The sequence below is a fragment of the Thamnophis sirtalis genome, unplaced genomic scaffold (genome assembly GCF_051295495.1).
Source record: "Thamnophis sirtalis isolate CommonGarterSnake01/CBP01778 unplaced genomic scaffold, rThaSir2_p1.2 scaffold_2, whole genome shotgun sequence".
Classification (NCBI taxonomy): domain Eukaryota; kingdom Metazoa; phylum Chordata; class Lepidosauria; order Squamata; family Natricidae; genus Thamnophis; species Thamnophis sirtalis.
The window spans coordinates 98,732,418-98,750,840 of NW_028261382.1; the positions used below are offsets into that span (position 1 = coordinate 98,732,418).

Genomic DNA, 18,423 nt, shown 5'->3' on the forward strand with positions numbered 1-18,423 from the left:
GGCCCTGGACTAGAAACCAGGAGACTGTGAGTTCTAGCCCTGAAAGCCAGCTAGGTGACTTTGGGCCAGCCAATCTCTCTCTCGATCCAACTGACCTCACAGGTGAGGAGGAGGAGGAAGGTGTACCAGCAGGGTTCGCTGCCTGTGTTGTTTCTAAAAATAATAAAGGCAGGATATTAAATAAATAAAGAGTGCGGAGAAGCACACCAGAGATGATTAGGGGGCTGGAGGCAGGACAAGAAGCAACAGATGGAAACTAATCTAGGAGAGAAGCAACTTGGAATTAAGGAGAAACTTCCTAACAGTGAGGACAATTAACCAGTGGAAATGGAGAAGGAAGGAAGGTAGGGGAAGGAGAGGGGAGGAAGGAAGAAATGAAGGAAGGAAAGAAAGAGAAAAAGGGAGGGAGGGGAAGGAAGGAAGGAAAATGGAGAAGGAAGGAAGGGGAAGCGGCCACTTTCACGGGTGAAATTCAGCAGGTTCTGACAGTTTCTGGAGAACCGGTAGCAGAAATTTTGAGTAGTTTGGAGAACCGGCAAATGCCACCTCTGGCTGGCCCCACCCCCATCTATTCTCTGCCTCCCGAGTCCGGGAGGGAAAGGGAGATTTTGCAGTATCCTTCCCCTGCCACGCCCACCAAGCCACACCATGCCCACCAAGCCAGCCCACAGAACCAGTAGTAAAAGAAATTGAATTTCACCACTTGGATGGCTCCCCTCCCCACCCCACATGGTTTTCTTTGACTAGATGCCACAGGAATTGATTTCAAAATGTGTTGCCAATATTTTACGGGGGGAGAGATCTTTTCTGCACAGACAGGACATTACTCAGGAGCATCTCTCCCTCTGAGCACCTTCCTGGAGTGACCTGCGTTCGGCATGGAACCGAATTTAGCCTTTGTGATGAAGGCAATTGGCACCACTCCCCCACCACCACCCAGTTTCCTTACAAACATCATCATGGACAGTTCATTTCTGGCATGCAAATGAAGTCACAATTGCCTCTCATTTTCTCTTCCCTTTCCTCTCCCCCCCCCCACCCCTTTCATTCTTTCAAGGCAGCGCACCACATTCCTTGCAATGTTGTGCGGCTGCTAATGAATTGCTCGTATAATTTCCTAGATCATTTAATTTTCCATCTTTCTCCAAAAGGGCCTTTAAGAAATCCGCCATTCGCTTCCTTTATTCTTGCCAGGCTGATCTGATTTTGACTGTTTGATGTTTCAAGATAATGAACGGTGCATCAAGTGAAAGAAATTGGCCTTACGGTACAAAAGGTCAGCGGGTGTTTCGTCTTGGCTACCCGTAAAAATTGAAATGAGGGTGGGAGAGCTTGGTCACCTCTGCAGACCCAGGCCGGAGAAGACCCTTGGGTCAAAGGTCTGTAGACAGTTCCCTGGGGATTCTCCAAGGGTCCATAAGCTGGAGACTGAACTCAAAATCTTGACCCTCCAGTGGTGGGATTCAGCCGGATCGCATCCTTTCAGGAGAACCAACTGTTAACTTTCTGAGCAGTTTGGTGAACTGATTGTTAGAAGAAATCTTACGGCAGAGAACCAGTTGTTAAATTATTTGAATCCCACCACTGGATGGGTGGGTGGGTAGGTGGCTAGGTAGGTAGGTAGATACAGACAGACAGGCAGATGATGTGAGAGAGAGACAGAATCTAGGGAGAGAGAGAGGGAGGGAGAGGGAGAGACAGGCAGAAGAAAGATAGATACAATGGTGGGGTTCAGCCAGTTCGCACCCCTTCGGGAGAACCAGTTGTTAACCTTCTGAGCAGTTGGGTGAACTGGTTGTTGGAAGAAATCATCAGGGCAGACAACCGGGTTGTTCAATCATTTGAATCCCACCACTGACCTTCGTCCCTTTGGTGGGTGAACACGTCCCGGCACCCTTGCACAATTGGTGTGGAAGCTGTTGGAGGTTGTGCTGAGCTGGCAGGGAGAGTGAAGAAGTAGGCTTCCTTCTGACCTGTCTCCACAAGCAGGTATCTCAAGTGAGACACACGCTTGTGAAGACAGGTCCGAAGGGGCACAATCGAGCAGGCGGCACCGTGTCTTTCCCAGCTGTGAAAATGTTCCCAACTGAGCTGGCATTAATTTCCTTCTTCAAAGAGAAGAGCATCTTCTGAAGCTGCCCTTGTTGCTCAAGAAGACCCCATAACTGTCCTGGATTGTCCCAAACCGTGGAGACCAAGAATGGCTCCTGCACACCCACCCCAGAAAGATAATTCTCAGAATATTTGGAAGTTCAGGTTTTGGGAGCTGTGAAAAGAAAGTCCTGACTCTTTTGGAGTTAAGTGCAGAGGTTTTTCCACCAGCGGCTATTATTATGTTTATTTTTTTAATTTTACATTTTGAAAATAATCTCTGGTTTCCTTTGGATATGTGGGAAGCCTATTAGAGAAAGCATCTCTTCTCAATTGCAGATGGTGAAATTACACATCTACCCTATGAATATGCTTGCATTCCTTATTTTCCGTCTCTCTTTAATTTACCTACTATTTCATTTTATATTATTCTGTTCTAATTTGCTCCCTAACTAGTATAATAATCAGGTTTCATTAGAGAGAAGGGAGGGGGGGGGATATTTAGTTAATAAGTTCCTTTGATTGTTGCCTGTGATAGAACTCCATACATTCAAAGTCACAATCTTCGCTACTATTGTTATCGTTCAAGGAGGTTGTGTGGTGAAAACTTGCTTGAGTTCCCTGCTGTAAAACAGGTAGTTAGGTAGGCAGGTACAGTATATAGGAGTTTGGGAGTGGGATGGATGGATGGATGGATGGATGGATGGATGGATGGATGGATGGATGGATGGACGGACGGACACAGAGACAGACAACTAAAAAGATGAAAACTCCAAATGCTGAATGAACTCATGAGTCGAGTTTGCATAATTTCATTTCTCCCAAGAGGGAAGCAGGCCAGGGTCTCTGCATATTGGGTGGAGACCATCCATGGGGAGAAGAGGTTCGTGAATGTCAGATTTGTAAAAAACTTGCCTGATCCATGCATAATTCTTTTTTTTTTAAAGTTTTAAAATAAACATTGTCCAACAATGTTGGAGATGGTGCGACGTTTCTGGCATAATCATTTCCTTGGAGTTTTTTTGCTCTTACAACAATAACAGTTTGTATCATTACCAGTCGAATTACCTACACATTAAACCCTTACATGATATAGTTACTATCACTGCATATACATATCCAATGCCTACCTTTCGTACAATATTAATACCATATTTTCCAATTCTTAACTTATCCGTGTTATTCTGTCCCAACCTTTTCCCCTCGTTTCTAACCATTTCTCCCAGATTTCGTGGTATTCCGCCTTGCCCTCGTCTTTGAGCTCTAGAGTCTGTCCATTTCTGTGCACGTCAGTATCTTCTTTATTATTTCTTGTTCTGGGGAGATCTCTTCATTTTTTCCAGTTCTGTACAAAGACCAATTTGGCTGCTGTTAAAATATGCAACATTAAATATAATCCACCTTTGCTATGTTTTTCTTTTGTAATCCCTAACAGAAATAGTTCCGGCCTATCAACTCTATCCTTTTTGATTTAGCATCTCTTCTAACCACTTTCTTGCCTGGTGCCAAAAGGCTTTCGAGCACTCCCACCACATATGGCTAAAGGTTCCTAGCACAGGATCTATGCATAATTCTTATCCTTTTCCCAAATCGTGGAAACTAAAAGAAATTATGATCGATAGGTAATGATTGTGAACTAATTTGCAAAGTCTTATTGGATTTGTTCCTCAATCTAGGTAGGGATTTGTGACCGATGGACGTGTTGGCCACTGTCCCCCTTTCTCTGGCCATTCACAAATCGTCCATGTCCCAGACGCAGGTAGTATAAGCTGAGACGGAGCCCCCTGGGGGTGCAGGCCTTCTGCCCACCTAGCCAGGCATTTCTTGAATGTTGAATGTTGAATGTTGATTTTATTTATATGTTGCCCTTTTCCCCCGAAGGGGACTCAGGGCGGCTCACAACTCAACCAGGGAAGGGGGGATACAGACAAAATTAAAAACGACACAAAACAATGCATGGTTTAAAACACACGTCATACCATTCGAGACGGGGGCAACGGCTCTTTAGCCCCAGGCCTGTCGGAACAGCCAGGTTTTAAGGGCTTTGCGGAAGGCCTGGAGGGTGGTGAGGGTTCGAATCTCCACAGGGAGTTCGTTCCAGAGGGTCGGAGCAGCCACAGAGAAGGCCCTCCTCCGGGTAGTCGCCAGTCGACACTGGCCGACGGATGGAATTCGGAGGAGGCCTAGTCTGTGGGATCTAATCGGTCTGGTGGAGGTAATTGGAGCTGACCTCCCATTTCCCTCTTCTTCCAGGCTCGGACATGGCCGTCTTCTGCCTGCTCTGTGGGAAACGCTTCCAAACGCAGACGGCCCTGCAGCAGCACATGGAGGTGCATGCTGGTGTGAGAAGCTACATCTGCAGCGAGTGCAACCGCACATTCCCCAGCCACACGGCCCTCAAAAGGCACCTACGCTCGCATACAGGTAAGCAAGGGGAGCTCTCTGGGAAATGTACCCGGACAGTGACGGGCAGGGGGTGAACGACGTGCTTCTGATGAGCAGCACCTGGCGCATTGCTCTACCCAGGCTTCTTCAAATACACCTTCACAGCCAGGGAATTCTGGGAGTTGCAGTCCACATATCTTCACGTTGCCACGGTTGAGAAACCTGGGTTTAGCCAGCTGTCCCTTCCCACAAAAGGGGAGGCCTGTGCTGGCTTGGAAGTGGGGCTGACTTGACCCATTGGTGTTCACCCTTCCTCATCCCCTCCAGGCTGCAAATCATACAGAAAGGCCAAACCAGACCTTAAAGGTTTACCTGCTGTTGATGGGTGCTTCGTTTGAGTTCCCTTGTCGATCTGTCCTCGGAAGACCCTGTCCCACAATGGCACAGGATGCTGCGAGCTTTTTTTAAAAAGGGGGGATTTCAAGGAGTAGAATCTTGTTTATTCTCAGCTCCAACCTCCTGGATGAGGATCTAACCAGATTTGACCCTTTTGAATTGTGTCTCTGCATTGTGTGTGTCCGAGGGCATCATCCAGGAGATGCCACAGATGCTGCAGCACCAGTGGGCATGGCTCAGTGAGCCTAATCATAACAGATGCACCAGCCAGTTTTAGCACAAATCACGTCTGTGTGTGAGAGAGAGAGGGGGGGGAGAGAGAGGAAGGAAGGAAGAAAAGAAAGGGAGAGAGAGAAAGAAAGGAAGGTAGGAAGGAAAGAAGAAGAGAAAGAGAAAGGAAGGGAAGGCAGGAAGGAAGGTAGGAAGATAGGAAGAAGAGAAAGAGAGAAAAAGGAAGGGAAGGAAGGAAGGAAGGATGAAGAGGAGAAAGAGAAAGAAAGAGAGAGACAGAGAGAAAGGAAGGAAGGGAAGGAAGGAAGGAAGAAGAGAAGGAGAAAGAGAAAGAAAGAGACAGAGAGAAAGGAAGGAAGGAAAGAAGGAGGGCAGGTAGGAAGGAAGAAAGAAGAGAAAGGAAGTGAAGGAAAGAAGGAAGGTAGGAAGGAAGGAAGAAGAGAAAGAGAGAAAGAAAGAGAGAAATGAAGGGAAGGAAAAGAAAAGGTAGGAAGGAAGAAGAGAAAGAGAAAGGAAGGAAGGAAAGAAGGTAGGAAGGAAGAAGAGAAAGAGAGAAAGGAAGGAAGCAAGGAAGGAAGAAGAGAAGGAGAAAGAGAGAGACAGAGAGAAAGGAATGAAGGAAGGAAAGAAGGAGGGCAGGTGGGAAGGAAGGAAGAAGAGAAAGGAAGGGAAGGAAAGAAGGAATGTAGGAAGGAAGAAAAGAAAGAGAAAGGAAGGGAAGGAAGGAAAGGAGGAAAGGAGGAAAGAAGGAAGAAGAGAAAGAGAGAAAGAAAGAGAGAAAGGAAAGAAAGAAGGAAGATAGGAAGGAAGAAGAGAAAGAAAGAAAGAGAAAGAGAGAAAGAAAGAGAGAGAGAAAAAGAGAGTGAGTGTATTAAGGGTTTGATGTCCTAGACCTCTGTCCTCTAACTACCGAAAGCAGTCTGAGGGCTGACTGCACCTGTTGGACAGCAGCCTCCTTTGCCTTCTGCAAAATGCCTCCTGCGTGCTGATTCGTCAGCCACATTTGCTTCCGGAGTGGCATCTTTCGCATCAGCAGCTGCGTGTGGGGCAGAGCCCAGGCAGCTCCTGGCACTGACAGATCCCTGATTCACGGGGCTGCTTGTATAATAAAACCAGGTTGCTGTGCCGGCGAGGAGGGTGGGCTCCCGCTTTGGGGATGGGCTAACCAGGTAACAAGAGATTAGGGGGGGGGAGACGGGGTCCCAGGTGCAGCCGGCCAGCCAGAGGGGGCTGCAATTAGTCCCGCTTGCCCTGGACTTCATGTCAGCCTCATTAAGCGGCCTTGCAAAGTGAATCAACGAGCCATAAATTGGATTTTTTTTTTTAAAAAAAGAAAACAATCAGGGGTTTTGTGTACAGTAGAGAAGGACGCAGCCCCCACTTCCTGCTTCTGAGCCAACGGTTATTGGTTGGAGCCGGGGAGGCCAGGTTCAAACCTCTTCATCACGGGACTGGCCCTCTTCGTTGGGGTTTCCAAAGGGGGCTTCTGCTGGCTGAGCCGAGGGAGGCCATTCCAAAGAAGAAGAAGCCCAAGCTAGCAGGGAAGACCCTTCCTGCGCCTCTGAGGAGCTCTCTCCACCCAAGGCCAGCTGCTGGGTGAGGGGGCTTCTGCGGCAGCTGAGCCCCATCAATGCTCAGGGGTGGCTCTCTTTGAAAAATTAATTTGACAGATTTATTGTCCCTCCCGACAGAGACGCACGGAGGAGGCTGTGGCTGCGTGGAGAGTTTGTGTCTGTGTTGCTGTGTGTGTGTGTGTGTGTGTGTGTGTGTCGTTGCCTCTTCTCTCCAGGACTGAGAGGTTTAAGAGTAGGAAAAGTCTTGATACAAGAGAAGGAGTCACCTTAGAACAGTGTTTTTCAACCTTGTCAACTTGAAGTCCTGTGGACTTCAACTCCCAGAATTCCCCAGCCAGCTATGCTGGCTGGGGGATTCTGGGAGTTGAAGTCCACAGGACTTCAAGTTGACAAGGTTGAAAAACACTGCCTTAGAAGGTGGTTTTAGAAAGCCAAGTAGGACGGCTGTGTGACAGGTGTCACGCAGGACGCGATGCCCTGTGGGACACCCCTGTAGTGGAACCCAGGTGGAGTTTCCACCCCACACCTGCAGCCTCCATCTTGACTCTTCTGATCTCCCCCTGTGGACAAAACCTGATCAGAAGCAGAGTTCCAGCGTCTTTACAGCCACATGGGACCAGGTGTGGCCTGCGCCTGGGAAGTGAGTTGAAGCCGTTCCCATTTTACAAGGGGGAAAAACTGAGGCTGAGGGTTCCCAGGAAGAATCCGTAGCCCTGGAGGAACCAACACTTTGCCTTCATCCCAAGCCCAAAATTTTATGATGCCTTTCCTTGCTCAGCTCCAGAACCAACTTCTTCTCCCCTTCTGCAAAGTAGGCTTGGTTTGGTATCAAAAATGGAGAAACAGAGCAGGAGGAGAAGGAGGAGGAGGAGGAGGAGGAGGAGGAGGAGGAGGAGGAGGAGGAGGAGGAGGAGGAGGAGGAGGAGGAGGAGGAGGAGGAGGAGGAGGAGAAGAAGAAGAAGAAGAAGAAGAAGAAGAAGAAGAAGAAGAAGAAGAAGAAGAAGAGGGGGGATGAGAAGAGGAAGAGGAAGAAGAGGAGGAGGGGTGAGAAGGAAGAGGAGAAGAAGAAGAAGGGAGAGAGGGGAAAGAGAAGAAGAAGAGGGGGAAGAAGAGGAGGGGGAGGAGGAAGAGGAGGAGGAGAAGAAGAGAGGGTAGGAGGAGGAGGAGAAGAAGAAGAGGGGGAAGAAGAGGGGGGAGGAGGAAGAGGAGGAGGAGAAGAAGAAGAAGAGGGGGAAGAAGAGGAGGGGGAGGAGGAAGAGGAGGAGGAGGAGAAGAAGAGAGGGTAGGAGGAGAAGGAAGAAGAAGGGGAGGAGAAGAAGAAGAGGGGGAGGAGGAAAAGAAGAAGAGGAAGAAGAAGAGGAGGGGTGAGAAGGAAGAGGAGGAGAAGAAGAAGGGGGAGAGGGGAAAGAGAAGAAGAAGAGGGGGAAGAAGAGGAGGGGGAGGAGGAAGAGGAGGAGGAGGAGAAGAAGAGAGGGTAGGAGGAGAAGGAAGAAGAAGGGGGAGGAGAAGAAGAAGAGGGGGAGGAGGAAAAGAAGAAGAGGAAGAAGAAGAGGAGGGGTGAGAAGGAAGAGGAGGAGAAGAAGAAGGGGGAGAGGGGAAAGAGAAGAAGAAGAGGGGGAAGAAGAGGAGGGGGAGGAGGAAGAGGAGGAGGAGAAGAAGAGAGGGTAGGAGGAGAAGGAAGAAGAAGGGGGAGGAGAAGAAGAAGAAGAGGGGGGAAGAAGAGGGAGGAGGAGAGCAGCAGGAGGAGGAGAAGAAGGAAGAAGAGGAGGAGGAGGAGAAGTAGAAGTAGTGGTGGTGGTGGTGGAGGAGGAGGGCCCTAAGGTAGGAGACTTGGTGCCTAAAGACCCGTCTTTGGGGGGGGGTGGGGAAGCAGCTGGCGGGAGGGCAGAAAGGGAGCCTCCTTTCCTGGGCCGAGGAAGTGGAGGCGCCCGCCTGTGAGTCTATAACGAGGAGGAGAATTTATGCTCAGGCACGAGTTGCCTCTGACATGGGGATAATGAAAAAGCGTAGGTCATTGTGGATGACTTAAGCTTTCAGCAGCGGAGGCAAATGTATGAAATGGGAGCAGCATTACACGCTTGGCGGCTCCGCACATCTGCAGCGGGACCCGTGAAATACAGTGGGGCCATTCTTTACCATAAACTTGTGGCCGTCGGATTTGCCGAGCCCGGAGAAGATTGTAATTACACTGACAAGACAAATCAGCAATATTTAAATATTCATGAAGAAAGTCTGGGGTGATCAATCTATCTTTATTGTCCTTCCATTCAGCTTCTGTAATAAATATTTCTTCAAAGAGGGGGAGAAGGAGCTGGAGCTGCTCACTTCCTCCTCCTCCTTCCTCCCCCACCCACCCACCACCTCCTTGAAGAAGGAAGCCTGAGATTTGGAAGGCAGGAGGGAGATTGGTGGCCGGAATCTGGATCTCCTCAACAACGGTCACCAGAAATAAGCTGAAGGGGGTCAACAATTCCTTGAGAACTTCTCCTGGGCAGCTGCATGGATGGAGGGCGGCAGAAGACACCAAAAGAACCAGCATCCCTGGGTGGAAAAACATTCCATGTTCCACAACCTGTTGATTGTTGAACTCCAGAAGAAATAAGGTCTATCTCCAGAAGATATAAGGTCTATCTCCAGAAGAAATAAGGTGTAACTCCAGAAGATATAAGGTCTATCTCCAGAAGAAATAAGGTCTATCTCCAGAAGAAATAAGGTCTATCTCCAGAAGAAATAAGGTCTATCTCCAGAAGAAATAAGGTCTATCTCCAGAAGATATAAGGTCTATCTCCAGAAGAAATAAGGTCTATCTCCAGAAGATATAAGGTCTATCTCCAGAAGATATAAGGTCTATCTCCATAAGAAATAAGGTCTATCTCCAGAAGATATAAGGTCTATCTCCAGAAGATATAAGGTCTATCTCCAGAAGATTATAAGGTCTATCTCCAGAAGAAATAAGGTCTATCTCCAGAAGAAATAAGGTCTATCTCCAGAAGAAATAAGGTCTATCTCCAGAAGAAATAAGGTCTATCTCCAGAAGATATAAGGTCTATCTCCAGAAGATATAAGGTCTATCTCCAGAAGAAATAAGGTCTATCTCCAGAAGAAGATCAGTCATTCCTTAAGGTGGCCCAGAATCTTCTCCCTCTCGTGTTCCCATCCTACAATTCTTTGGACTCCACCTTGTTCTCAAAGGTCTACCAAAAAACCCATCTCCACCCCTCCTGGAGACCTCTGTCCTCACGATCAGCTTTTGACCCCAGGAAAGACATCTTGGCTTCTGAATCTACAGGGTGGACCTAATTCTTCCACCCCTTTTCCATGACGGATCCTGAGGTGTGTCGTTTCATCCCAGTGATGTTTTCACAACATTAATGGAAAATTATGGGCATTCTACTACTGAGACAACTTAGACCCGGGGGGGGGGGGTGTCGGCCATCCATATTAGTTGCAATGTAGGATGCCAACATCGCAAGCATGAAATGATTTTGTCTTTCCTACCCAAAGTGGAGCACAACATTGAATAAAGAACCACTGAAAATCGATTCGAAGTATTTGTTGAAAAACCATAAAGGTTTCCCTTTTAAGCTGATTATTTGGTATTAAAGCCTGAGGGGGTCCTTGGTGCCCTCTGAGCTTGGGTGTTTTCTTGCAGACGTTTCGTTACCTAAGCCAGGTAATGTCATCAATGCTAGAAGGGAGTGTGGGGCTTGTGGAGAGGAGGAGGGGAAGGGGGAGGAGAAGGACTGAGGGGTCTTTGGTGACCTCTGAGCTTGGGTGTTTTCTTGCAGGCGTTTCGTTATCCAAACTAGGTAACATCGTCAGTAACATAGTGACTAGAATTGATGATGTTACCTAGCTGGGTCATGAAATGTCTGCAAGAAAACAGCCAAGCTCAGAGGTCACCAAGGACCCCTCAGTCCTTCCCCTCCCCCTCCACAGTCCTTTTCCTCCTCCTCTTCCTCCTTCTCCTCCTCCTCCTCCTCCTCCTCCTCCTCCTCCTCCTCCTCTTCCTCCTCTTCCTTCTCCGCCTCTTCCTCCTCCTCCTGGTCCTCCTCCTCCTCCTCTTCTTCTTCCTCCTCCACTCCCCTTTCTCCTCCGCCTCCTCCCCTTCTCCTCCCTCCACTCTGCAAACCCCTCTCCCTTCTAGCACTGATGAGGTTACCTAGCTGGGTCATGAAACATCTGCAAGAATACAGCCGAGCTCAGAGGGCATCAAGGACTCCACAGCCTTCATCCTCCTTCTCCTCCTCTTCCTCCTTCTCTTCCTCCTCCTCCTCCTCTTCCTCCTCCTCCTCCTCCTCCTCCTCTTCTTCTTCCTCCTCCACTCCCCTTTCTCCTCCGCCTCCTCCCCTTCTCTTCCCTCCACTCTGCAAACCCCTCTCCCTTCTAGCACTGATGAAGTTACCTAGCTGGGTCATGAAACGTCTGCAAGAAAACAGCCGAGCTCAGAGAGGAGCGAGGACCCCTCGTTTCAACCCTGAGCTACCAACGTCCCCTGGGCCCTCGTGGGCGGGCGGGTGTGGGCCTGGTCTCTTGGCCACAGGACAGCTTCCCTCTGACCCCCCCCCCTCTTGTCTTGGCTGCAGGCGACCATCCGTACGAGTGTGAATTCTGCGGGAGCTGCTTCCGGGATGAGAGCACTTTGAAAGGACACAAGCGCATCCACACCGGGAGAAGCCTACGAATGCAACGGCTGCGGGAAGAAGTTCAGCCTGAAGCATCAGCTGGAGACCCACTACAGGGTCCACACGGGTAAGGGGACGGCCGGACGGCCTGCAGGAGGCAGGGTCCCCCCCCCCCCACACACACAGACCTCCTGGGCAACTTCTGCCTGCAGCTTTTGTAAATAGCCGGTCGATATTCAGATTGCTTTTTCTGTTCATTACTTCATTATCCGCTCTGCCTGGGCATGGATGGGTATTGATACCGAGAAAAAGCCAGGCGGTTAATTACTGCACTGAAGGAAGCCCCCTCGGCTTTCGACCGCAGCTGCAGCCGACGGTGCCTGGAGGGGCTTTCTGGGAGAGGCCCCCAGCCCAGCTGGCTCTGGCCTGGGAAGGGAAGGAGTGGCCCCGGACCAGGCCACGCAAGGCCCGAGATTGGGGAGGGGGGCATTCTCACTCTGACTGCCATGTTCCTGGAAGAGGGTCCAGACTGTTGCAATAACTTCTAACATCCCACACTCATGATTTCCCCCTCCTCCTCTTTCTCTTTCCTCTTTTATTTCTCCTTCCCTTCTCCTATTTTTTCTCCTCTTTCCTTTCTCCTTCCTCTCACCTCCTTTCCCTTCCTTATCTTTCATCTCCTATTTCTCCTTCCCCTCCTCCTCCTCTTTCTCTTTCCTCTTTTATTTCTCCTTCCCTTCTCCTATTTTTTCTCCTCTTTCCTTTCTCCTTCCTCTCACCTCCTTTCCCTTCCTTATCTTTCATCTCCTATTTCTCCTTCCCCTCCTCCTCCTCTTTCTCTTTCCTCTTTTATTTCTCCTTCCCTTCTCCTATTTTTTCTCCTCTTTCCTTTCTCCTTCCTCTCACCTCCTTTCCCTTCCTTATCTTTCATCTCCTATTTCTCCTTCCCCTCCTCCTCCTCTTTCTCTTTCCTCTTTTATTTCTCCTTCCCTTCTCCTATTTTTTCTCCTCTTTCCTTTCTCCTTCTCCTTCCTCTTACCTCCTTTCCCTTCCTTATCTTTCATCTCCTATTTCTCCTTCCTCTCCTCCTGCTTTCTTCTTCTTCCCCTCCTCCTTCTCCTTCTTCTCTTTCTCCTTCCTCTCCCCTCCTTTTCCCTTCTCATCTTTCCTCTCTCATTTCTCTTTCTCCTTCTTCTCATTCCTCTCTCCTTTTCCTTCTTCCCCTTCTCTTTCCTCTCCCCTCCTTTCCTCTTCTCCTCTTTCCTCTCTCCTTTCTGCTTCCCCTTCTCCTCTCTCTCCTTCTCCTTCCTCTCCCCTCCTTTCCCCTCCTCCTTTTCCCGCTTCCTCCTTCTCCCACTCCGCAGGCGAGAAGCCCTTTGAGTGCAAACTCTGCCACCAGCGGTCTCGAGATTACTCCGCCATGATCAAGCATCTCAGGACCCACAACGGCGCCTCTCCTTACCAGTGCACCATCTGCCTGGAATACTGCCCCAGCCTTTCCGCCATGCAGAAGCACATGAAGGGCCACAAGCCGGAGGAGATCCCCGCCGACTGGAGGATAGAGAAGACCTATCTCTACCTGTGCTACGTCTGACGGGAAGAGAAGAGAAGCTGGGAAGGACTGGACAGAACCAACCCCCTCCGTCGCTCCCTCCCCTTCTCCTTTCCTCCCCTTCGCTCCCCCCATTTCCTTCCTCATTTCGCTTGGGGTTCTCTTCGCCCAGGAGCTGCTGGCCCCTCCCTTCCCAGCTTCATGAGCGAGGGGGGAGAGAGCCCGTTGGGGTCCCTCAAAGGAGCATCCCCTCAACCCACCCCCAGCCCTGGACAGCTGTGAAGTTGTCTCACGTGGGGGCTGTGTCCCCCCCCGGGGCTGCCTCGGGGCTCCAGACTTCTTTGGTGCCACTGTTGCTCCTTGGGGGGCGGGGGGAGGGCTAATTTCTCTCTGTCGGGGTGCACGCTGAGAACCAATCAACCCTCTGAGCTGCTGCCTTGGTTTCCCCAAGGATGCTTGGAATTGTAGCATCGTGAGGAGTCTCTACTGGGCCCCCTTTATTTTGCCCCCAATGTGGATCCCTAACACACCCATCCATGGTCCTCCTGGAAGCCACATCAACAGCAGGATGCAATGTTCCACACACGCATCCAGCCGATTCCCCAAATTCACCCACGCGCACACACCCTGTCCTCCCTGGTCCCTCTGAGAGGTGACCTATCTGCCAAGCCAAGGACATGTTTGGGGGAGATAGAACTGTTAGGGAGCAGAGGAGCCACAGAGTTCTGGGGTGCCACAGCTGTGGGGAAGGTACCAGCTGCCTTGGGACTTCCTGGATCCCTCCTGGAATCTGCTTGAGAAGATCAAGGAAGATCAGAGGGTGTCCTGGGGGAGGGGGTGTCTCTGCTAGGGGAGAGCATTAGGACCCCCAGCGCCAACCCTTTTCCCATTGATTCTACCAATGGCGTTTAGGCCTTGGTGACTCAAATGTTGAGGGTTGCTGCCACAAAGATCGAGGCCCCCAGATGCGCTCAGAATTGGCCTCCAGCCTGGGAGCTGTGACCCTTTCTTCTGACCAAAGACCATTCTATGCATTTATTTTTATTTATTTGTTTTTTGAGCAAGAGGGGAGAGGAGGAGGCAGGCAGGCAGGCAGACAGCATAAGTTTGCACATTTGCTAGCTTGGACGGCCGGCCGTGTCTGAGCGGAGGAGAAATCCAAATGACAAGGCTTAGGGGAAACCCAGCGGCTGCTAGAGAGGCCCCCGATCCTACCCTCTGGGGCCTTGGGGAGTTCTGCGGAGCCCCTATTCTCAAGCCCTTTCCCATTGGCTTCCATGGGGGGGTGGGGGGTGGAAGGGCTGTGCTTTCTCCTAGTCAACAGCCTCAGTCCCACGCCTTCCTCTGCAATAACCACGAGGCAAACTCCATGGAAGCCTCAGCTCCATCCACATGGAGAGAACCTGACCATCAGTGGATGGGAACCAACCCAGGCATGGCTTCAGTTACTCATGAGGATGGGCTGTCTGGAGACTCTGGCCACCTGTAGCCGATCGTGGTACCTGGGTTTGAGGTGCAATGCCCAGCAGTGTGGAAGCCTCCTTGCAGTCTTGACTTCTGCACATGGAACAGCCTTCTTGGTCCATGGAGCTGTCCAAGGTTCAGCTCAGAGCTTCCTTCTGCCCAGGACGGATGTCCTGATCTCTGCCTAGCAAATGCGGGGATGGGTGAGCTGAAGAGACAGGGCTGGTTCAGCCTTCTCCCTTTCCTGCTCCCTGTGCATCATTGGCAGCTGGATAAATTGGCTGGGTGGACCTGACCCAAAGTTGAGAGTGTCATTGAAGCACCACTTCCTCTTCTCGGAAGGGTGGAAGACCTGAATTCCCAGAGATGTAGGAAGCTAATGCTGTCTCTGGGCAGGTGTGTCTCCTGGCAGCCACCTGCCAGCTTATTTGAGAGGCTAAGGAGCCATTTGTCCCGCTGGTCCATCTTGCAACCATCAGCAAATCTTCATGTCCCCAATATTTTCTTCCAGGGAGGATCTTCTGCTTGTGCTTTGCACATAACAACATCGCCAAGAGGACGAACAGTTCTTACTATAGGCCTATCTCTTGGTTGGGGGGTGGGTCTCCTGCCTTGATTGGGGGCTGCCTCTTCCAGCTCATCCCTCTTTCTGCTCCAGGGATGTTGTGAAACCTGGGACCTCTCCCCTCCCTTCCAGGACCCTAGGTTAGGGGCAGCTTCCAGAGTTTTTCCCCAAATAGCCCCCAAATAGCAATTTGGCAGAAGGAAGGAAGGAAGGAAGGAAGGAAGGAAGGAAGGAAGGAAGGAAGGAAGGAAGGAAGGAAGGAAGGAAGGAAGGAATACAGGTCTGGAAGAACGACTGTTGAGTGGACTTCATGTCCTTGATTTAAGTGCAATCAAAATTCAGTCCAGTTTAGATTTTTACTCGCCCCCCTCCCTCGATGTCCTTGTCCTGGGATGCCCCTTCTGGAGGACCACCTGAGCTGGAAAAGGTGTCCCCTCTGCCCACTTGAAGCCCTGGGAAGTGGCTTGAGGCTCCCTTGCTTCTCCACCTTGGCCCTTGGTGACTTCAGCCAAGGGGAGAGGTTCTTTCTCTTCTCTCTTGCCCCTCCCCCCATGGAACCCCATCCCATCAAGACTTCTCTGGAGGCCCTTCCTGCCCGGGACGTCTGTCGCCATCGCAACTGAGTGGGGAACGCAGCTGCCCTCCATCTTCGCTGTGTCTTTGCTTTCGTTTTGATGATTTTTTTCTCATTTTCGCACATTGTACTTGAAATGACCTTGGTTTCTTGTGACCTCATGAGCTTCTTTGAGTCGGCTTCCTGTGGGGAAGGTGGGACGAGTTGGGGTCTTCATTGCTGAAAAGACCACCTGGCAGGGCTGGGAAGGAGGGTTTGCACCCGTGTCCAAACACAGCCGACAACCCCCCTCCCCCCCCCGGACGTTGCTCTCCTCGCCAGCCTTCCTGTTTCGTGTTGATTGTGCATTATTATTGTTGTTGTTATTACCAAAATTGGTGTTTGTTTTGATGATCCAGCCTGACCCGGCTCAGAGATGATCTTGAAAAGCTACCTCTTTTTAAGTTGATGTTGTTATTGTTAAGTTTCTTGTTCCTATTTTTTTTTTTTTTGGCAGTTACAGAAGCACAGTTTTTGCAATATTTTAAGGGCGGGTGGCTTTGTAAATTTCACCTCATCTCATGCTTTATATTTACCATTGTACCTTTTATTTTGTAAGTTAGCTGCTTTTATACATGGGGGGTGGGGAATGTTCAGCGAAGGCAGATCCATGTTGCTCCACCCCTTTAAGCGTTGGTGTGGACTCCAACTCCCAGAATCCCCCCAATCCTGGCTGGGGAATTCTGGGAACTGAAGTCCGTGCAGTTTAAAAGGGGCCAAAATTGAGACTCGCTGGTGTCGATGGAAGAACTTTTAAGCGATCTATCTCTGTGTTGTTGCTCCACACACTTTCCCTCCTGAAATCTGACCCTGATCCTTCCTCAACGTTGGAAAATACTGAAGGCCTTAAAAACGGGGATGGGGGGGGGGAGAGAGAAAGAGTGATAAAAGAGACTCTATACGTCATTGTTAAGTCCAGAGAGCTAAAAATTTAGTGAAACCTTTAGCAATTTGGCAAAAGAAAAGGAAAAAATAAATAAACCAGTTAAACTTGAATATGTGAATAGTTAAGTAGAGTTTTGTTTATAATGTGAAAAAGAGAGAGAGAGAGAGAGAGAGAATTGACAGCATACAAAGAAGACCTTTGGATGAACAATATGCAGTAAATGTATCAGTGTGACGTATGTCGGAGGCCCACCCGATGTAGCCCCAACCTCGTTGGGTGTCGTCTTTTTAAAAACGGGGAGGGGGAGGCGTTTGAGGGGTCTTCCTCTCTCCCCCGCCCCTCCCCAAGCTAAAAGTGTTGGACTGATAAATTATTTCAAAAGTGTAATATTTTTGTAACCTTTGTTAGTCTCTGTGTCAAGAGGATGTCGTCCCTCTCCTTCCCTTTGTGACTGTGAACCGGAATACGTTTGCGTCTGAGGGGGGATGCGTTGGAAACCTAGTATTAAATAATAAATCACGCAGTATTGTTGCAACGAGTTCGCCATAGCAGACGGTACTCAACTCAAAGCACACTTGGGAAGGGCCCGGGGTCCAAGGTTTGTCGGTGGGACCCTCGGCCTGCCACGGAGAGGACGGGCGGGACGGGGTGGGAAGGAGACTCCACTGGTTTGGGGGAGCAAAGGGTGGGCGGGCCTCATGCCACTTGCCTCCCTCCCTCTCTAAATGATGGTTGGCTTCCTATCATTGCTGGCTTGACCAGTGACAGGGTGGCAAAGTGCTTGGCGCCACAAGGAGGAGGAAGAGGGCCAGTCACAAAGCGGGACCTGCAGAAACCAGATGGAATTTGGCGGGTTGTCTGGGGCCCCTTCCTTTCTTCCTTGGCCCTTCTGCCCCCCACCCAACCGCTCTGAGCGTGGGATCCCCTCCCAACGACCCCCACCCCCCACCCCTCTGGCGTGTCCCCCTCCCACCGCCCCCCTCCGTGGGCTTTTAATTTGGCTTCCCTTTGCAAGTATATATTCCTGGCTGTCTGTGATTGTGGCTTTGGGATGACATTTCAGAAACTGAAAGCAGTACGGTTATTGTGTACAAACCCTTGCCGGTGTGTGTTTCGTGCGTGTCCGTCCGATGGAGAAATATAACTTTGTGGCTTCTTTGTGGTGGGAAACAAGACTGGGGCGGCTTCATTGTACGATCCTCAACACAACTTTGGGGGGGGGAAATGGCTTTTTTTTTTTCCTTTTGGTCAATCTTTGTGCCTGAAAACAAGTGTGTTTGTGTGTGTGTGTGTGTGTTGTTGATTTCTGCGCATTTTTGAAAAGCAAAAGAGGAATAAAATGTTGCAGTGCTTTCTTAATGATTTGGTACCTTGGGGGATTAGGATGGCGGGGGGGGGACTTGCTCGCTGAGGAATGTCATGGTATTGCCCCATCTTTATTCTGGCACCTCCCTCCCTCCTGCAGTTCTCGGCCCATGGTTCCCTGGCACTGGGGGAAGAGGCTCCGTTGGCACAAGGAAGGAAGCCCGGGCCACGTTGCACTCCAGTATGCACACCCATCCTTTGTGCCCCTTCCACCTCACAGGGCTGTGTTCTGCTTCACAGCAACACAACCTGCCCCGCCAAAGTGTGGGAGGCCACGCCAACGCTGCCAAGCGTTACAGAGATTCAATCAAAGCCTCCTGAATGGCCACTCCCACGCTTTAAGCGGTCTCGCTTCCAATTCCAAATAATCCAATGGAATTCTCCGCCCCGCCCGCTTCTTCCTAGGCCCCGCCCACTTCCTCCTGACCCCACCCTCCAGTCTCTAAAGGCTGCCCCAGGAGTTTGCTTCCCCTTGATGGAGGCCAAAGGGTTTTGGCAGGGAAGGCTGTGGTCGGGGTGGGCAGGGGGCGCAAAAGTTGTGGTCGAGGGCTGGATGTCTCTGCAAGCTTTCCCTCTCCCCTTACCATGACCTCCCTCAGCCCAGGCCTGTCATTTTCTTGACACACATCTCAGTATTGGTTGGGCATCATGTCTAAAGGAGGCCTGGCTTTTGGGG

At 50.4% G+C, this 18,423-nt stretch overlaps 1 protein-coding gene across 1 annotated transcript; it reads left to right on the plus strand.

Moving 5' to 3' along the window:
- The first annotated feature begins 4,352 nt into the window (after positions 1-4,352).
- Positions 4,353-16,769, plus strand: LOC148049018 (zinc finger and BTB domain-containing protein 32-like). Its single transcript, XM_087703519.1, has 3 exons — positions 4,353-4,515; positions 11,355-11,429; positions 12,667-16,769. The coding sequence occupies exons 1-3, from the start codon at positions 4,353-4,355 to the stop codon at positions 12,894-12,896; spliced, it is 468 nt and encodes a 155-aa protein (XP_087559645.1). The 3' UTR covers positions 12,897-16,769.
- The last annotated feature ends 1,654 nt before the right edge of the window (positions 16,770-18,423 follow it).